This window comes from Gossypium arboreum, chromosome 6 (assembly GCF_025698485.1).
Source record: "Gossypium arboreum isolate Shixiya-1 chromosome 6, ASM2569848v2, whole genome shotgun sequence".
In the NCBI taxonomy this organism is placed as follows: domain Eukaryota; kingdom Viridiplantae; phylum Streptophyta; class Magnoliopsida; order Malvales; family Malvaceae; genus Gossypium; species Gossypium arboreum.
The window spans coordinates 143158397-143176909 of record NC_069075.1 but is presented as its reverse complement, the minus strand read 5'-3'; the positions used below and the strand labels follow the sequence as shown (position 1 = coordinate 143176909).

Below are 18513 nucleotides of genomic sequence, written 5' to 3'. Positions count from 1 at the left end.
GTGGGTCCAACATCCTTCAATTCCTTAGTTCATTGTTTTTACTTTCGCCTTATGAGAAATTTGATTGTGTCGTGATCCTTTAGTCTTTTCAAAGACTAGACCTCTAAGGGGTTTCTTGCAACCGTTAATCCTTGGTGTTGGTGAATTTTTTTGCAATCTCACTGCGTACAAAGAATTTCAATCTTCTTGACATTGTTCCAGTTGCATGGAAACCTCCTCCGTCGGGATGGGTCAAATTGAATTCCAATGGTTCATTTATAGGCAATCTGAATAAAGTAGGTATGATTATCCATGGTCGTTAGGGTCATTGGGTGATTGGCTCTTTTTGTCACATCCCTAATGCAGTTAGTGTAGAAGCTGAACTTTGGGTACTGAGAGATGACCTAGTATTACCTCAAGACCTTAATATAGAAAACCGTGAGATTGAAGTTGATGCTACGTCTGTAATTCATTTTATGAAAGTCTCTTCAAATTCTAACTTACTATTATCTTCAAATTTTTCACGAAAAGAACAGATGTGCAGATACTTTAGCCCATATGGGAAGTAGCTATCAACATGTCATGTATTGAACTTTAATAATATTTGTTCCTTTCCTACCAAAACGAAATCTTTTATAGAACATCGCTCGATGAGTTCGTAAATATAATAGTGGAAAAGCTTTTATTTCGCTTGAAAAAAAATCGCAAACGGCAACCAATTTTATAAAATTACAATGTACAGATTACATTTATTTGCCTCTAGGCTCTCTTCTTTAGAGGCGATGACAATGGTTTGCAAATCAATACCCGGGGCTGAGAGAAATTGCTGTACCGGTTTAATGGAAACTAATTGAGTATTTCTCCTGTTTATTTGGATAAAAGAACCCCCAATGTTTCTCATATGCCGGTTCTTTTTCATTCTCATCGAACATGGCAAACAAGTAAGCTTCTATTGCTTTTCCGGGTTTCTTCGGAGTCCCCTGGCCCTGATTCACATGTTGAACCAATTTCCTGTTATAAGTCATTGCATTATCGACACTCGTGGTGTCTCCACCATCCGATGGCCAACCGGTTTCCGACACAACAATGTCCAACGATCCCCCACCGGCCTTCTCTAAGGCGGAGTAAAACGAGTCCAGCATCGCGTCGAAAAGGTTCTGGTACTGCAACGAACCATCGGTCACTACGACAGACGGAGCTGTAAAGAGAGCATAGTCAAGAGGAACATGTTCGGGGTCTCCAATGTGGCTGAAGTAGGGATATGTGTTAACAAGTAATGGAGCTTGACTGTCCCTCAAGAAAGTTATGACTTGACCAAGAAGTTGCTGATATTCAGGATGTAAATTACCGTTGGATGGAGGGTAAGATTCTTGAAGAGCAGCAAAAAAGGTAGCTGTAGAAACTTTGATCTGGTGCCCTAGGCCAGCTCCGGAAATTGCATTATGAATATTTTGCATTGCAGGGAAAAGGAACTGAGCAAAAGAATCCGAAGGCTTTACTTCATTTCCGACAGCGATGTATCGAAAACTAACGGTGCTGTATTTCTTGATGTTGTCTTGAACCCATTGATTAGCATTGGCTTGACTAGCAGCAACGTACTCAAGGCTCGGATTTGGAACATCTAACAGCAGCTTGATGTTGGTTCCTCCAAGGGCTTGCAGAGCAGCGTGATTGGGAGCGTAGAGCCGCATTCGTTGGATGCCTTTTTGTTGGAAAAGGGCGATAACTTCAGCTTCGGGTGGCAAGTTTTTTGCCATCATTCCATAACAAACACCCACTTCGGCACCTGTGATTTTGAAGGTAGCCATTAGCAACCCGAAAAGCAGAAGCATAGTTGAATGTATGATGGTGCAACAAGATTTGGCATTCGCCATTGCTATACTTTCAAGGCCAATAAAAAAATTTACTAGAATTTTAGAAGTGCTTTGATGCCTCCAACACCAATTCTTAGCAACCTTTTTATACAGAAATACAACGCAGGATTGTTTGATTTGGCAGTTCTCTATTACTGGTTTGAAAATTTTGGTATGGAAGCATTCAATGCTAATTTGGCAACGTGTTTACTGGGTTTTTTTTTAGTGTCTTTCTCCTTCCTATATACTTTAGAGAAAAAGTCTTCCTATGTTTGAAAAAGTCTTTCTCCTTCATGTCCCGTTCAACTGGTTTTCTAGTTTCATTTAACAATACTATAGAAAGTCAATTATGCTAATAGTGCATAATAAAATATTATGCTATTATTTATTTATGATACATTATATTCATAAATCCACTATCTATAAAATATTATTCTTCAAGCTAAATATTTATGTTAATGGATATTACACTCAACATATGTATGTATGTTTAACAAAAACCCGAAATGGACGCAGAGAAAAAGTTGAATTGTGAGTCTCATAATGCACGGTATCTTTCATGTTCGTAACTGGATTGGTCCATGTTTGAATGGAATCACATATATATATTTAAATATCAGAAAATAGTGGTTGTATGTAGTGCATGTAATCAGTCCATGGCCTCGACGACCCATTAAATGCGTAGGGATGGAAATATTCCAAGTTCCATAAAAATTAGTGTAAGATAAAGTCAATGTGTTATGCAATTTTCTATATAACACTGGACAACTGCCTGATTTAGCAGCCATCCCTTCATGTCGCTCCCATGAAACAGCACATTATAGGGCTAATAAATTATAAGCGTCTCCTTTGAGTGATAAATAGGAAGAAAAAAAATATTGAATATCGATTATAGTTTATTGTTGTTGGTGGAATCGGTTTTGTTATTGAAAATAGTTTTTGAAGTATTAAATTTTAAATAGTGGAGATAGTATACTTGAGTTATTTATGCTCGATTTTCGTTTTAAAGTTTTATCTATCGACTCTGATGAAAACTCAAAAGAGTTTCTGAAATTTATTGAAAGCGCCTAGGGTCCACCACTCGCCAAGTGGTAGTGTTCTTACCCTTTAAGACCTTTAAAAGTTTTCGATTCAAACCCTATCGAGACCAAAATAATAAAACTGCATTTCTTTGGTAGATCCTAGGCATTCCCGATAAACTCCATGAACCTCTTAAGACTCTCTTCAAAGTCAAAAGATAAAATCTCGGGATTAAAATTAAGCATAGACATTCTAGGTACTATACAACCACTGTTCGAAGTTCAGATTGACTACTCAAAGGACAATACTTCAAAAACTTCTCCCAATAAGAGAGTCGATTCCTCCTTAACAATAGTATTACATTGAGAATTAAGTTTATTTTTATTTATTTGCTTATAATTTTTATATTAGTTTGTATCTAATATTAATTTTTTAATCTTTGCAAAGGATAGTAACAAATTTTGAAAAGATTAATCTTCGTAAACAATAAAACGGACATAGAGGATACCTTGATTGCTTTTATGAACCTTATGAATAATTTATGTGATAGTTTTAATCAAATAAAATATGTTATCCGTAATATGAGTTTAAAACTAATGCTATGATTAGTAGAAATTTTATTTTTTAACATAGTTTAAAATTAATTACAATTGATAATTTTAGCTACACACGATGAAGAATTAATTAATTTTCATTTTATGCATAATTAAACGCTTGATAATATATATCATTGTTATTGTTAAGCATTCGAGGAACACGTTGAGTTTTCCTTTTTCCATTTACCACTGGGAAAATGCTTTATAAATTAACCCTTGCAAAAATCCATAGTATTTTATTTCATCCAGGTCCAGCGGCCTATCTATGAGCCACTAGTATTGGGCCAACAAAGCAATCCCGGGTTCATAGAACCAATTACCAATAGAGTTGTAATAAAATTTCGATCAATATTTTGATTTTTTATGGTTTATATTTGTTCCCGAGTTAAATAAATGAATATATTTTTAATTGTTGATGTACATGTTCGATTATAAGTTCATAAACTTAGGTGTTTGAATACTTAAGTTTAAGTCTTAATACGTGCGATCATCATGTATAAGTCTTTAATCATGTATGTTATGCTGTAGTTTTCATGTATAAATGGAGATGTATAAATTATAAATGTAAGACAACAAAAAACTAGGCGGTGATAGAAAAAGAAAGATTTTTTTTGCGTTTTTTGATTTCATCAATTCGATTTATATATCATAATAGATATAGATCCTATTCTATCCTATAGATTTGAATGGAGATATAAAAAGAAAGGTACCAATAAATTAAATAGAAATTCTTCTTCTTCTTTTTTTCTGGATAGTGTATGGAATATAAATAAAAAAGGGTTATATAATATTGTTTTTTTGTTCTAGAATAGAAGCATTTTATGCGATTTTCCCATCTCTATTTATTTTTATGCAATTTGTATTGTAGTATATATATAATTATAATTTATAAAATCTATAGGAATAGATAAATAATGACATTAAAAGACCGATCGTTTTGTTTTAAAAATAGATGTCTTTGACATCCAACTATAGCATTGAATAACTTTTTTTTGAATGGCAGTTCCAAAAAAACGCACTGCTTTTTGTTCAATTCTTTTCAATTTAGTAATAAAACTCTAAAAATAAATATTTGTGAGCATATTCATTTAATTGAAATAGACCATCATTTTCTTTTACCAACACAAAAAATAAACAAACATAAATATGGACCCAAATATAATTTATTTACTCTTTGATCACTCAATTATAAAAAATTACATTTTAATAATTTATCTTTAAAAATTATAAAATAATCACTAAACTTATAGAATGCAGAAAATTCATTATTGAACTTACACTAATAAATACATTAAGAAATTAAAAGATGAAGAATCACACCTTAATTATCTAACACACGGGAGAAGGGAAAGGTAATAAGAGAATCATAATGGAAATTCCGAAAGAGACGTTCTAACTTCTAATTAAAACCCAAAGATCTTAAAATGGCGCGCCCTTACCGTTTTTCACCCAACAAACTCCCTTTCCGTTTTAAACTTTAAACGAACCCACGCCCTCCACTTTCCCTCGTGTATCACACGACAGCCAAAATACAAACAGACACAATCCCTTCAAAAATATATATCCATCCATCCCGCTCTATAATTATTACCATTTTCCCTTCCCATTCCCTTCCCCTCCACATATCCCCTTCCATTCCTCTCCCAATCCAAACCATGAGAGAAATCCTTCACGTTCAAGGTGGCCAATGCGGGAACCAAATCGGTTCCAAGTTTTGGGAAGTGATTTGCGACGAGCACGGCGTCGATCCCACCGGAAGTTACACTAGAGATGAATCGTCGTCCTCTGATCTACAGTTGGAACGTATCAATGTTTATTACAATGAGGCTTCTGGTGGGAGGTACGTTCCTCGTGCTGTTCTCATGGATCTTGAACCTGGTACTATGGATAGTATCAGATCCGGTCCCTATGGACAGATCTTTAGGCCCGATAATTTCGTGTTTGGACAATCCGGTGCCGGTAACAACTGGGCTAAAGGTCATTATACCGAAGGAGCTGAGTTGATTGATTCTGTTCTTGATGTTGTTCGTAAAGAGGCTGAGAATTGTGATTGCTTGCAAGGTATATACTACTAACTATGTACTACATGCTATTCCTCTGCCTTTTTTCATGTTTCTCTTAGATACTTTCATTTAGCTAAATTTCCGCGTTAATTTTGGTTCAAGTGATTCTGATCATAGTATTTTCCTCATCCATTCCAACACACTTACTCTACTTATTTTTTCTTCACATCAATGTTTATTTTTCTACGTTTCTGTTTAGAATTTGATATCCTCGGGCAAAAATCAATATACGGAATACAGATACAGCAATGGATGAATAAGTAAATAAATATTCGAATTTAGCATATTATTGATCATTAATGTTGTCGTTGAAGTAGAAGACTAATAATTTAATAGATGATTATTATTTTTGTCTCTTGTTTAATTAAAACCAAACTAGCAGGCAATTATTTGATCATACTACTCAGCTGTATTACGTTATAACTTTTATTTCATGATAACGATATATATCTGCTTTCCTGTTGATTTGTTTTTTCTTTGGCGTTGGCCATATCGAGGATAAAGTATCTTATTTTATCCATCCATGAAATTGTAGAGAGTAGTAATATCTTGAATTTATGATTGATCATAATTCACTGTGAAAATAAGTATAGAGTCTGAGCTGTTTTTAGTGAGCTGCTTTTTGTCCAATTTGGAGGCAAAGGAGTACATGTGTCTTTATCTTGATTGTGATTGACCAGCTGGATGTCATTTTCTCCTTTATTGGATCAAATATTTTTTAACTAGTGTTTTGTTTCTTTGTGAAATTTAACATTAAGGTTAGATCTCATGGAAATTGATAAACTTTTCTATGCATTTTTTGGACCCTTGGGGACCCATACCAGCTCATCACCATATAATTGTTGTCTTTACATTATTGTTATCATGGGTTCTTCACATTTTAATACCTGAATTTTGAAGAAAAATGTAAAAAAAAAATAATCTAAATCACCATGTGGATATTTAATCTGTTTTATAGTAATAACAATGACGCAGTCCATAATAGAAATTGGCATTAATATCAGATCTTGTTTATCCATATTTTTGAAGTACATTATAATAACAATTACATGTTAAATTATACTAAATGACCATATCTCTGGATCCTGATCTAGCTGAAATGGACTAATATTGTGATCATTTGTTCTGTTGTTGCTGTAATAATGTAATAACAATGTGTCGTAAACAATGACAATGATGAATTTGTACGGCGGACTTTCAAACTATGTCCTTTGTTTGAGTTAAATATTTAAATTAGTTTTTAGTCGAATCAGGTCTTTAAACTTTATTTTCGTAATCAGTGTTGGCCTGTTCAGTGTTGGCCTGTACATTTGTTAAAAAAACCCTTGCAGCCAATTAAGAAGCTACAGGTCATTAAAATGGTGATGGTGGATTATTGAATCAAGTAACTTTAAGGGGGCCCAAAATAAATATGCCATTGTCATTTTGAATTGGCTAATGAAGCTCACTTGTTTATGTTATTTCTTGACCAGGCTTCCAGGTATGCCATTCACTTGGAGGAGGTACAGGCTCAGGCATGGGAACTCTCCTAATATCGAAAATTCGAGAGGAATATCCAGATAGGATGATGATGACATTCTCTGTTTTCCCTTCACCTAAAGTCTCCGACACAGTTGTGGAGCCATACAATGCCACCCTCTCCGTGCATCAGCTGGTAGAGAATGCTGATGAATGCATGGTGCTTGACAACGAGGCACTTTATGATATTTGTTTCCGGACTCTAAAGCTTACTACCCCTAGCTGTGAGTGATAGATTGTTCATTTTGACTATAATGTGAAACAATTTAGATTCTGAAATTAACACCAACACTAATAATTTTTCAGTTGGAGATTTGAACCATTTGATTTCTGCAACAATGAGTGGTGTAACATGCTGCTTGAGGTTCCCTGGACAGCTGAACTCCGACCTCCGAAAGTTAGCCGTAAATCTGATCCCATTCCCACGTCTTCACTTCTTTATGGTTGGATTCGCACCGCTCACATCCCGTGGTTCCCAGCATTACATTTCCCTCACCGTCCCAGAGCTGACACAACAAATGTGGGATGCCAAGAACATGATGTGCGCTGCCGATCCTCGTCACGGCCGTTACTTGACAGCCTCAGCTATGTTCCGAGGCAAAATGAGCACCAAAGAAGTTGATGAACAAATGATCAATGTCCAAAACAAGAATTCATCATACTTCGTGGAGTGGATTCCCAACAATGTGAAGTCCAGTGTCTGTGATATCCCACCAAAGGGTTTGAAGATGTCGTCGACATTCGTTGGGAACTCGACATCGATCCAAGAGATGTTTAGGAGGGTAAGTGAGCAATTCACAGCGATGTTCCGTCGCAAGGCCTTTTTGCATTGGTATACCGGTGAGGGGATGGATGAGATGGAATTCACCGAAGCGGAAAGTAACATGAACGACTTGGTGGCTGAATATCAGCAATACCAGGACGCCACTGTCGAGGAAGAGGGCGAGTACGAGGGGGAGGAAGGTGTGGAAGAGAACTACGAGCCTTGAAATATTTGGGCAATTATTATTACATATTTGCGACTTTTACATGCTTATGTAATACTGTGTGGCTATTGGTGTGTTTTTGTTAAACTCTGTATTTCCCAGGTTCAGGATTATGCTGTTTGCTCTTTCCAGACTATATTCAACATAAGTATTATCGGTTTTACTTAATAACCTCTGCTAATAAGGTCTTCCATGATTAAAGACATTGTTGTTTAATTAAGTTTAAAATATATTAATTCTATATTTTCATCATTTTTTTTATAAAATGTTAAACATTAAGAAGTTGTATTTAATCAAAATACTAAGTATAGGGAATGATAGAACTGGTAATAATCTAATTAGATGCATTAAAATAAAATATTAAATAATAATCTAATGATAATTTGAATGTGGATAACTATCATATTTAACTAACAAATTTTTCTTAAAATTAATGTTTTGCGGCAACTCAAAATTATAATCTAAAAGAGCAAGTGTTTAAAACTTATAAGGAAAAAAGGCAGCAGGGAACGGGATGAATAAAATAAAAGTAGAAACAAAAAGGTATATGCATCAGAGTCATGGAAGTATGAGGTGCAAACATCGCTCGCAGTTAATGGGCGAGCTTCTCATACCTGGAATGATCCTCATCATTTGCATGGGGCCACTCTATGTTCCCCTTTCCATAGAATCAAAATATTACTATCTCATTTTGCTCTTTGTCTATGCTTCTCCAAGTTTATATATTACAAGAAAAGGGGTTCCCTACGCTTGCTGGAAACTTAACCAAAACAGAAAAACCTTGAATCCCATTGGGTTTCTTATTTGGACTGATAAGCTTTATCCTCACGCTCTTTAAAAACCCAATTACTACGCTACTCCTACTCCAATGCCCATACAAAAGGAAGCATAAAATTATTATTATATTATATCTTTTTAAGAAGATATTTATATGTTAAACCTTCAATTAATATATATTTTTGTTTTTGAAACTTGCATCCGGAGTCATAATTGTAATTACAATCATAATTATCATTTTAAAACATAATCAAATTAATAATTGGAATATATTCAAATATGCCGCCAATTAATTAAGTTTTAGCTCGGTTATCATTGATATTATTATCAATGCAAGAGCACGTGGATTCGAGTGTGTTTAAACGCGTTTATCCTTTTATTTAGGAAAAAGAGAATATATCCAAACATATACTAGGACTACAATAGAGGGTTTTGTCTCTAACTCTAAATAGAGTTCGATAGGTTCACAGAATAAGAGCGTCTTGTCGGGTGCTTGATAAGGAAGATCATGCATATTCATATACATATTCATGTTCTATAGCATAGAAGACACTTATGGATAACTACATTTGAGTTAGCAATTATTATAATTTGTTTTTTATCTCTTTAATTTTTATTGTTTAATATTTTTTATGTGAATACATGTTAGATATTTATTCATAATATTAACTTTGAAATATTTTTTTATTTTTTTCATTAAAACTTGCTTAATGGCAAATGATTAATATATAACATAATTTGATATAAATTTAAATTTTTTAAGTTTTAATTGAAGTCAAATATAATTTTTTATGAACCCATTATATGTGTTACATACTTTTCTTTTAATGTATAATAAAATTTTTAAAATATCGAGCGGGACAAGGTCAAAAATTGCTCCAATATTTGTCTTTCAACAAAGATAATTGCCACATCCCGCCTTGACTATTCAAGAAGAAAAAAGAAAAACCTTTCCATTCGAAGTAGATCAATTAAACATTTATTAGGTGATTCAAATTTTAACATCCTTAAATCAATTAAGATGTCTACAACTTATAATTTGTTGTAAATTTTAAATGAATTTACCAAAAAGTTAAATGTATTTACTATTTACATTAAATGTATGTGTTATTATCTAAATTGGGATAAAAATACCATATAAGGTCTTATATTATAAGTTAGATTGTATTTTACTCTATTATTTAAAAATTACCTTAACTTAAAAAGAATATTGGTCATTTTATTAAAATTTTATCAATTTCTATTGTTGAAAACTTACATGACTGACTGAATAATGACACATAGCATGCTATATGTACCTCGAAATGAAATGATGTATAAAGATGAAATTTATTTGAGATGCATAAGGAAATTACTTGGAAGTGGGGAGTAGTCTTTCTTATCGTGCATTGCAGCCAACAGGTACATAGTAAAAAGGAATTCCATAGATGTGGTTCCTAGTTTCCTTAAATTCTACATAAAACACTAGATCAAGTTGCCAACCATCCATTTTGTTTTACTACTTAAAACATAGGTGGAGGGCCATCAAACTGTCTCAAAGTCAGCAACCTTGTGCTTGTTGGGTGTCAAGAACCCACTTCCATCCTTATAATTTTGGTTTTTGAAAATTTTAAAGGATCAAAACCAGGATTAGACCAAATTTCTCAACTTCCAATCACCCAAGAAATTCTCGCAGTTAACCATGGCGTGTGCTGTAGATTTTTTATAGCAAATCTTAGGTTCCTTGAATCTCACATTAGATTCTTTCACACCCAAAAACCAAAGCAAAATCTTCTATTGAATCAATCATTCAAAGATACTGAAAAAGCATTTATTATAAACATTTAATACCAAATCAAATATATTCTCAATCTCCCTCTAATTTACAATTTTCCATTCTGTAAATAAAAACAGAGAGCAAAAAAGGATAAAATTAACAAAAGTCACGTTAAAGGGCACCCAGCTTTGTAAATGGCATTGTAATTCTTTGCTCTGCAAATTTGCCTCCTTTTAAACCTTGCTTCTGCTGCTGCTCTGCTCCTTGTTACTGTGTCTAGATCGATGAATGCTTCCTCTGCAGCAACGTTGAGGTCTGGGATACCGTTTGATGATGGCAACATTGAGATTATTTCAACCATCCGATCCATCATCAACGTCTGGTGATGAACCCTGCTGGGAATTCCTTGCTGTTGATAATGATGGTATTGACCAATACTAACTTGGGCTGATTGTACCCCAAGATCCAACCTTCTATTTGTTACTGGTGTGAGAAGACTCTGATTTAACTGTTGAAACCAGAAGGAAAATATTTAAAAAATGTGATAAACTTGAAAAACAATACCACCCCACTCTATCAAAAAAGCAAACAGAAATAAATAAATAAATAAATTTAAAACCTTTTGTTTCTTCGATTTCAATTCCAAATTCTCAGCTATTTGTTGATCAAGCAATTGCCTCTTAATCTCTATATCCTGTTTGAATTCACAGTAATCAAAGATTTTAGTGAAATATTCAAGAAAATTACAACTTATTAATGTAACTCACCTTTTTAAGCAATTCATTGCGATGGGTAAAATCCTCCACCATTTCTAAAATTTGTTCTTTTTTCTGCTTTATTAACAAGACAAAAAAAAAACCCAGAATGGACATGGATCAGTAAACAGAGTACACGTGTAAAGACAATGAACTCGAAAAAAGAAAGAAAATTTATTTGAGTGATGATAACCCAAAACGAAGATAATACGACGTACCCTTTTGAGAGTGTTAACCGAAGTTTTCTTCTTGGGAGGCTGAGGCTGAGGCTTCTCATCTGCTTCATTGGGACAAAAGGATAGAGGGGTGTCAGGGCTTGAAGATAAGACCTTTTCGATGGGTCCCACGATGGCGGAAGAAGAAAGCGGCTGTTGCGACGGCGGCGGAGAAGATGTGGAAACGGATCTCCTCCTCCGGCAGCCCCAAGTACAAGAAAAGCGAGGAGGGCGTAATATGAGACGGGGAAGCTCCAACATGATATTGGCAACCTCAATACCTTCCATGGTGAATTGACTGTCAAAGCTCTGTTTCATTTTTAACCCCAAAATTCCTCAATTTTCCTCTGATACTTAAAAGACAAGAAAAGGGGCTGACTTGAAAAACAGAGTAAAAGATAGAGGGAGAGATTGAGTTGGTTGGAAAGAGAGTCTGGCTCACCCTCAGCATATAAAGGAACCCATGGCGAGAGCAATGGGTTATTGACACGTTTCAGACAATGAAGAGGATTGAGAACGAACGGTTTTAGGGTTTATGGATTTATCTGATGGGTTGTACGCGCGAGTTTAATATGGGTTTTTAGTTCCTATAATTAGTTTAGTTAAAGGAGTATTAGGAGAGTTAAGTTTAGAAACTAGTCCACGCCCTTTCCATGTGCGTGATTCTGAAACGCCCACACCTGTAGTTATTGGTACGTTTGGAGACTGGGTGGTACAAGAATCTGGCGCACTTTTTTCCCTTATTTTTCTCTACAATTAAGGGGAAGTAGAGACTGGGTGGTACAAGCATCTCGCCCACTAGCCTAATTACATTCTTGTCAAATTGCTACTTCAGGAAGAACATAATATCCATATTTTATGTCATAAATTGAGCAGGTGCAAGTTTTTTAGCAAAATAAAGACACCCTAAAACCAAAGCTAAATTCTTGCTCACCAAGTAAACCTGAATCAATCATTCAAAGATACTCAAAAAGCATTTATTAAGAATATCAATACCAAATCAAATAATTTCTCTTCTCCATATCAGCTTCCTTCTAATTTACAATTTTCCATACACCCTACGTTAATGCCGCCGTAAAAAAAGAGGATAAAAATCCGACACAAAACTCATGTTAAAGCGCACCCAGCTTTCTAAACACCTTTCAAATTCTTTGCTCTGCAAATTTGCTTCCTTTTAAACCTTGCTGCTGCTGCTGCTCTGCTTTTGCTTACTATGTCCACATCCATGAATGCTTCTTCTGCCGAAACGTTGAGGTCTGGGATACCCTTTGATGATGGCAACATTGACATCATTTCAACCATCCGATCCATCGTCAACGGTTGGTGATGAACCCTGCTGGGAATTCCTTGTTGATGTTGACCAACACTAATTTGGGTTGATTCTGGTGTGAGAACACACTGATTTAACTGTTAAAACCAAAAAGAAAATAATTTTAAAAAAAATGTGATAAACTTGAAAAACAACACGACCCCACTTCATCAAAGAAAGCAAACAGAAATAAATAAATTAATTAAAAACCTTTTGTTTCTTGGATTTCAACTCCAAATTCTCAGCTAGTTGTTGATCAAGCAATTTCCTTTTAATCTCTATATCCTGTTTGAATTCCGAGAAATCAAGGATTTTAGTAAAATATTGAATCGAAGAACAGGTTAAAAAGATGAAGATAACGCGGTGATATTCAAGAAAACGAGTAAAAATAAATAAACTCACCCTTTTGAGTAATTCATTGCGATGGGTAAAATCTTCCACCATCTCTAAAAGTTGTTCTTTTTTCTGTTTTATTAAGAAAACAAAAACCCAGAACGGAGATGGATCAGTAAATAGAGCACACGTGTAACGACAATGAACTCTAAAAAGAAAGAAAAGTGATTGAAAGTGATGATGACCATAAACGAAGATAAAACAACGTACCCTTTTGAGAATATTAACCGAAGAAGCTTTTTTCTTGGGAGGCAGAGGCAGAGGCTTCTCATCTGCTTCAGTGGGACAAAAAGACGGGTGTATCAGGGCTTGAAGATACGATATTTTCGACGGGTCCCACGACTGCCGAAGAAGGAAGGAGCGACGGCGAAGATATGGAAACAGATCTCTTCCTCCGGCAGCCCCAAGTACAAGAAGAGCGAGGAGGGCGTAATATGAGACGGGGAAGCTCCAACAGGATATTGGCGACCTCAATATCTTCCATGGTGAAAACACTGTCAAAGCTCTGTGTCAAGTTCCACAATTTTGCTCTGATACTTAAAAAGAGCAAGAAAGTGGGGATTTGAATTGAAAGGCGGTCTTAATTGAAAGAATTGGAAAACAGAGAGCAAAAGATAAAGAGCGAGAGATGAAGAGATTGAGTTGCTTGGAGAGAGGGTCTCTCTCGCTCTCGCACACTCTCGCACATAAAGGAATCCATGGCGAGAGCCTTGAGTTAATGACACGTGTCATAAATGAAGAGGGTGTTGATGATGGTTTTAGGGTTTATGGCCCTATTTCCTTTTGCCACTTAATGGGCTTTTTTGAGTTTACTATAGATTGACTTCTAGAGTCAATTCCACTGCCTTAGATTCTAATATATCCTAATTATATCTTTAAACTATCATTATTATTATTATTATTATTAAAATTATTAATTTAAATGTTAATTATACGTGATGTCTTATATAAAATAATTTAAAGAAAAATTTGTTACAATGTAACTCCTAAAACCAAAAATAAAATAAAACTAGAGAAAAGGAAAATAGTAATACTTTTTGTAAAATTTTGAATATTTTAAAAATTAAGACTTTTACAACACCTATTTTTAAAACTTCCGTTATAAATTTTCCTTTCTAATTATATCACATGAGATATGATATCTAATTTAACAGTTAAATTAATAATTTTAATAACATAATAACCTTAATAATATAACATCAATAATTTAAAAATATAATTAGAATAATTTAAAATTTAAAGACTAATTTAAAGCGAGAGACGTAGTTTAGGATGTTTGATGATTATTTATATGAAAATTAAATTTTAATTAATATTAAATTAAAACTAACAAGGACTAACAAAACACATGAACTAAACTGGGACAGAATTTAACCTAATTTAGATATTTAAGGAAAATAACTTAAATATGTCATTTTTGTGGTTATTATTAACGAATAACTGTTGCTCTGTCATCACACGACATTCATAGAAGCTGCCAATTGTCATTCCACATATTAGTTTAGTTGGTAGACTTCTTATTTTAGTCAATTTTAATTAATATATTAAAGGGTAAATTCTAATGATAATCACCCAACTATTAGGAAATTTCTCTTTTAATCACCTAATTATAAAAAATTATAAAATGATCATTTCACCTTTGGAATTTTTTTTTTCTGATTACCGGCCTTTAAATTACTAATGAAAAGTTGATGTGGTAGCTTTTTAAAATTGACATAATAATAATTTTAACCCTCAACATTTATACATTATTTTAATTTAGTCATGATTCTAAAAAATTAAACCCGCAATACTTATACATTGTGTAATTTGATCCTTTCTACAACTTTGTATAAACTCTTGAATTTTTTTCATTTTATTCAAATAAATAATTTTACATCCAAATGAGCTTTGTGGGAAATCAATAAATACCTTTGGAGTTTTTAATCTTAAGTCTCCTAATACTCCTTTAACTAAATTAACCAAAGGAACTAAAAACCTTATTGAACTCGCGCGTATAAACCCTAAAGCCATTCTCAATCCCCTTCCTTGTCTGACACGTGTCAATAACCCATGGCGAGTCCTTTATATGCTGAGAGCCAGCGAGACCCTCTTTCCAAGTAACTCAATCTCTTCATCTCTCTCTCTCTCTCTATCTTTTGCTCTCTGTTTTTCAATTCTTTCATTCAGGTTTTTCCCCCTTTTCTTGTTCTTTTAAGTATCAGATGAAAATTGAGGAATTTTGGGGTTAACAATGAAACAGAGCTTTGACAGTGTTTTCGCCATAGAAGATATTGAGGTTGCCAATATCATGTTGGAGCTTCCCCGTCTCATGTTACGCCCTCCTCGCTTTTCTTGTACTTGGGGCTGCCGGAGGAAGAGATCTGTTTGCACATCTTCTCCGCCGCCGTCGAAACAGCCTCTTCCTTCTTCCACCGTCGTGGGACCCATCGAAAAGGTCTTATCTTCAAGCCCTGATACACCCCTGTCTTTTTGTTCCAATGAAGCAGATGAGAAGTCTCTCCCTCTGCCTCCCAAGAAAAAAGCTTCTTCGGTTAATAGTCTCAAAAGGGTACGTCGTTTTATCTTCGCTTTGGGTCATCATCACCTTGAATTTTTTTTTCTTTTTTTTTTTTTTTGAGTTCATTGTCCTTACACGTCTGCTCTGTTTTCTGATATGTGTCCGTTCTGGGTTTTTGTTTTCTTAATAAAACAGAAAAAAGAACAATTTTTAGAGACGGTGGAGGATTTTACCCATCGCAATGAAATACTTAAAAAGGTGAGTTTTTTTCTTTAACTCATTTTCTTGAATATCACCGCATTATCTTCATCTTTTTTACTTGGTTCTTCGATTCAATAGTTTACGAAAATCTTTGATTACTGGGAATTCAAACAGGATATAGAGATTAAGAGGCAATTGCTTGATCGACAGATAGCTGAGAATTTGGAGTTGAAATCCAAGAAACTAAAGGTTTTGAATTGATTTACTTTTTTGATAAAGTGGGGTCAGGTTAGTTCATCACTTTTTTTAATTATGTTCTTTTTGGGTTTTAACAGTTAAATCAGAGTCTTCTCACACCAGAAACACATAAAAGCTTGAATCTTGGGATACAATCAACCCAAATGAGTGTTGGTCAACATCATCAACAACAAGGAATTCCCAGCAGGGTTCACCACCAACCGTTGATGATGGATCAGATGGTTCAAATGATCTCATTGTTGCCATCATCAAACAGTATCCCAGACCTCAACGTTTCAGCAGAGGAAGCATTCATCGATCTAGACATAGTAAACAAAAGCAGAGCAGCAGCAGAAGCAAGGTTTAAAAGGAAGCAAATTTGCAGAGCAAAGAATTTCAAATCGCTGTACAAAGCTGGGTGCCCATTAACATGACTCCTTTTTGGTCTCTAAGGCGGCATTAAGGTAGACAGAATGGAAAATTGTAAATTAGAGGGAAGTTGATAATGAGAAGAGAATATATTTGATTTGGTATTAAATGTCTCCAATACATGCTTTTTTAGTATGATTTATTCAATGCAAGATTTTCTTTTTTGGTGAGAAATTTTTTAGCTTTGGTTTTTGGGTGTGAAGGAATCTAATTTTGATGGACTGTAAACCTAAATTATAAGCATGGAAGTGGAAAGAAGGAGTTATTGACACCAATTTTATGTGTATACAAATACATGGTTGCTGACTTTGAGACAGTTTCATAGGTTTAGAATTGGGATAATAACAATTTTAACCTTCAATATTCAGTCAACTTTGGTTTAACTCTAAAAAATGAATCTTTAACGTTTACACATTATGTATTTTGATCTTTTTGTAATTTTACTTTTCTTTGTAACCATTTTTACATTGTCTCCGTATTTGATTCAATGGAAAAACGAACAATAAAAAGAAACAAAACGACCCAAATTTTGAAAAATAACCAATTCAATTTCTTAAAATAAAAATATTCACTTCATGAATTCAACAAAATTGTAAGTCTAACAAGTTTAAAAAATTAAATTAAATTTTGATTTGCTTCATCAATGGATCAACTCAACCTAACAAAAAATGAATTAATTATCATAGAGAGATATCAAGTTCTTAGTCATTTTAAGTATAAGGAAAGCAATGTATTTGAGAATTGTCTAGTTTAATAATAATAAATATTTAAAAGAATTCTTTTTAAATTTCTAATTTACACATTATTAAATTATATTTTTCATGTAAAAAGTGATAAAATTAGGTAATGTGTAAACATCAAGAGCTAAATTTTTAAAATTAAGACAAAATTGACACAATGTACAAAAGTTGAGGGCTACACTTGCTATTATGTCATATTAAAAGTTGCCCAATCATCTTTCCATTAGCTATTTAACGACGGGTGATTAAAATTAATTAAATAATTAGTTAGTTATTTTATAATTTTTCATAATTGAGTGACTAAAAAGAAATATATTAATAATCAAGTGACTATCAATACGATTTACCCTATATTATAAAAATTCTTTTCATTTTATTTAAATAAAATTTTCTATTTTTTACATCCAAATCAGTCTTTAGTCTTTTAACTGTAATTAAATTAGTCATTGAATTTTATCTAAATCATTATACTTTTTGAGTTTTGTCACAATATTTAAACAACCGATACCCTAATGAATTTATTTTGTTTTTAGAGTAGAAATAAAAGGTGGATTTCAACATCTATTAATCATTAACAGTAAGTAGGTGGTTTTTAGTTGAGTTTAGTTGGATTTGATCGGTTTTTTTTAGATTTTTAATTATTTGTATGATAATTTAAAATTTTCAGGTTTTGAGTTTAGGACTTCAGAATTTATTTTGACAAAATAACAATTTTATGATTTTGTATATTATTTCAATACATTTTAATTTTTTTAAATTCTTCTAAAATATTAATTTTTAAGTCAATAAAAATAACCAATAAGTATTTTAAAAAAATAATTAGTTATATATTGTTTTAAGTAATTTTTTACTGTTTTAAATATAAAATATTTATTTTTACATCATAAAAATTAAAATTATTTATGAATTAAATAAAAAGAAAGGTAAAAACATTTTTTAGTCTCTCTGGATTTCGATATTGAGCTAATTTGGTCTCTCTAAAAGAAATTGGGCAATTTAGTTTTGTCAATTTCAATACTAAACAACTCAGGACAATTAATCGCAATGTTCATATTTTGCATCAATTGTACATGATTTTAATTGATATATTAATAAATTTTGCCATCGATGTTTATATATTGTACATAAATGTTGACAAAATAAGTAATGTTGCAAGCTAAAATTGTTAAATCAGGGTCAAATTGAC

At 33.2% G+C, this 18513-nt stretch overlaps 5 protein-coding genes and 1 non-coding gene across 7 annotated transcripts; 2 read left to right on the top strand and 4 right to left on the bottom strand.

Annotated features, from left to right (window-relative positions):
* Positions 1-654: 654 nt before the first annotated feature.
* On the bottom strand, positions 655-1909 carry LOC108459038 (glucan endo-1,3-beta-glucosidase, basic isoform-like). Its single transcript, XM_017758408.2, has one exon. It carries the CDS (start codon positions 1851-1853, stop codon positions 816-818), a length of 1038 nt encoding a protein of 345 aa, XP_017613897.1. The 5' UTR covers positions 1854-1909; the 3' UTR covers positions 655-815.
* Positions 1910-4884: 2975 nt separating this feature from the next.
* LOC108460828 (tubulin beta-6 chain-like) lies at positions 4885-8186 on the top strand. The gene is made up of 3 exons (XM_017760500.2): positions 4885-5509; positions 6984-7253; positions 7336-8186. The coding sequence occupies exons 1-3, from the start codon at positions 5104-5106 to the stop codon at positions 8016-8018; spliced, it is 1359 nt and encodes a 452-aa protein (XP_017615989.1). The 5' UTR covers positions 4885-5103; the 3' UTR covers positions 8019-8186.
* A 376-nt stretch (positions 8187-8562) lies between these two features.
* LOC128294588 (small nucleolar RNA R72) lies at positions 8563-8654 on the bottom strand. Its single transcript, XR_008284896.1, has one exon. It is a non-coding gene; the product is annotated as a small nucleolar RNA R72 (small nucleolar RNA).
* Positions 8655-10532: 1878 nt separating this feature from the next.
* On the bottom strand, positions 10533-12122 carry LOC108459712 (uncharacterized). 2 transcript variants are annotated; one of them, XM_017759112.2, is made up of 4 exons: positions 11522-12122; positions 11316-11378; positions 11168-11242; positions 10533-11056 (listed from the first exon to the last, which is right to left on the bottom strand). In XM_017759112.2, exons 1-4 carry the CDS (start codon positions 11834-11836, stop codon positions 10715-10717), a joined length of 795 nt encoding a protein of 264 aa, XP_017614601.1. In that variant the 5' UTR covers positions 11837-12122; the 3' UTR covers positions 10533-10714. The 2 variants fall into 2 exon arrangements, with proteins under 2 accessions (XP_017614601.1, XP_017614600.1); XM_017759111.2 differs by having other exon boundaries at positions 11316-11381; positions 11522-12121.
* Positions 12123-12473: 351 nt separating this feature from the next.
* LOC108459937 (uncharacterized) lies at positions 12474-13995 on the bottom strand. The gene is made up of 4 exons (XM_017759334.2): positions 13431-13995; positions 13230-13292; positions 13038-13112; positions 12474-12925 (listed from the first exon to the last, which is right to left on the bottom strand). The coding sequence occupies exons 2-4, from the start codon at positions 13269-13271 to the stop codon at positions 12650-12652; spliced, it is 393 nt and encodes a 130-aa protein (XP_017614823.1). The 5' UTR covers positions 13272-13292; positions 13431-13995; the 3' UTR covers positions 12474-12649.
* Positions 13996-15317: 1322 nt separating this feature from the next.
* On the top strand, positions 15318-16879 carry LOC108459567 (uncharacterized). Its single transcript, XM_017758954.2, has 4 exons — positions 15318-15771; positions 15916-15978; positions 16096-16170; positions 16257-16879. Exons 1-4 carry the CDS (start codon positions 15454-15456, stop codon positions 16590-16592), a joined length of 792 nt encoding a protein of 263 aa, XP_017614443.1. The 5' UTR covers positions 15318-15453; the 3' UTR covers positions 16593-16879.
* Positions 16880-18513: the final 1634 nt, after the last annotated feature.

Coding starts and splice junctions, on each gene's coding strand:
- LOC108459038 (XM_017758408.2), bottom strand. CDS start 1,853: ATGGCGAATGCCAAATCTTGTTGCACCATCATACATTCAACTATGCTT.
- LOC108460828 (XM_017760500.2), top strand. CDS start 5,104: ATGAGAGAAATCCTTCACGTTCAAGGTGGCCAATGCGGGAACCAAATC. Junction 5,510..6,983: donor GAATTGTGATTGCTTGCAAG/GTATATACTACT, acceptor TTTCTTGACCAG/GCTTCCAGGTATGCCATTCA. Junction 7,254..7,335: donor AAAGCTTACTACCCCTAGCT/GTGAGTGATAGA, acceptor ATAATTTTTCAG/TTGGAGATTTGAACCATTTG.
- LOC108459712 (XM_017759111.2), bottom strand. CDS start 11,836: ATGAAACAGAGCTTTGACAGTCAATTCACCATGGAAGGTATTGAGGTT. Junction 11,382..11,521: donor CGGTTAACACTCTCAAAAGG/GTACGTCGTATT, acceptor TTGTTAATAAAG/CAGAAAAAAGAACAAATTTT. Junction 11,243..11,315: donor GCAATGAATTGCTTAAAAAG/GTGAGTTACATT, acceptor GAATTCAAACAG/GATATAGAGATTAAGAGGCA.
- LOC108459937 (XM_017759334.2), bottom strand. CDS start 13,271: ATGGTGGAAGATTTTACCCATCGCAATGAATTACTCAAAAGG. Junction 13,113..13,229: donor GCAATGAATTACTCAAAAGG/GTGAGTTTATTT, acceptor GAATTCAAACAG/GATATAGAGATTAAAAGGAA. Junction 12,926..13,037: donor TGAAATCCAAGAAACAAAAG/GTTTTTAATTAA, acceptor TGGTTTTAACAG/TTAAATCAGTGTGTTCTCAC.
- LOC108459567 (XM_017758954.2), top strand. CDS start 15,454: ATGAAACAGAGCTTTGACAGTGTTTTCGCCATAGAAGATATTGAGGTT. Junction 15,979..16,095: donor GCAATGAAATACTTAAAAAG/GTGAGTTTTTTT, acceptor GAATTCAAACAG/GATATAGAGATTAAGAGGCA. Junction 16,171..16,256: donor TGAAATCCAAGAAACTAAAG/GTTTTGAATTGA, acceptor GGGTTTTAACAG/TTAAATCAGAGTCTTCTCAC.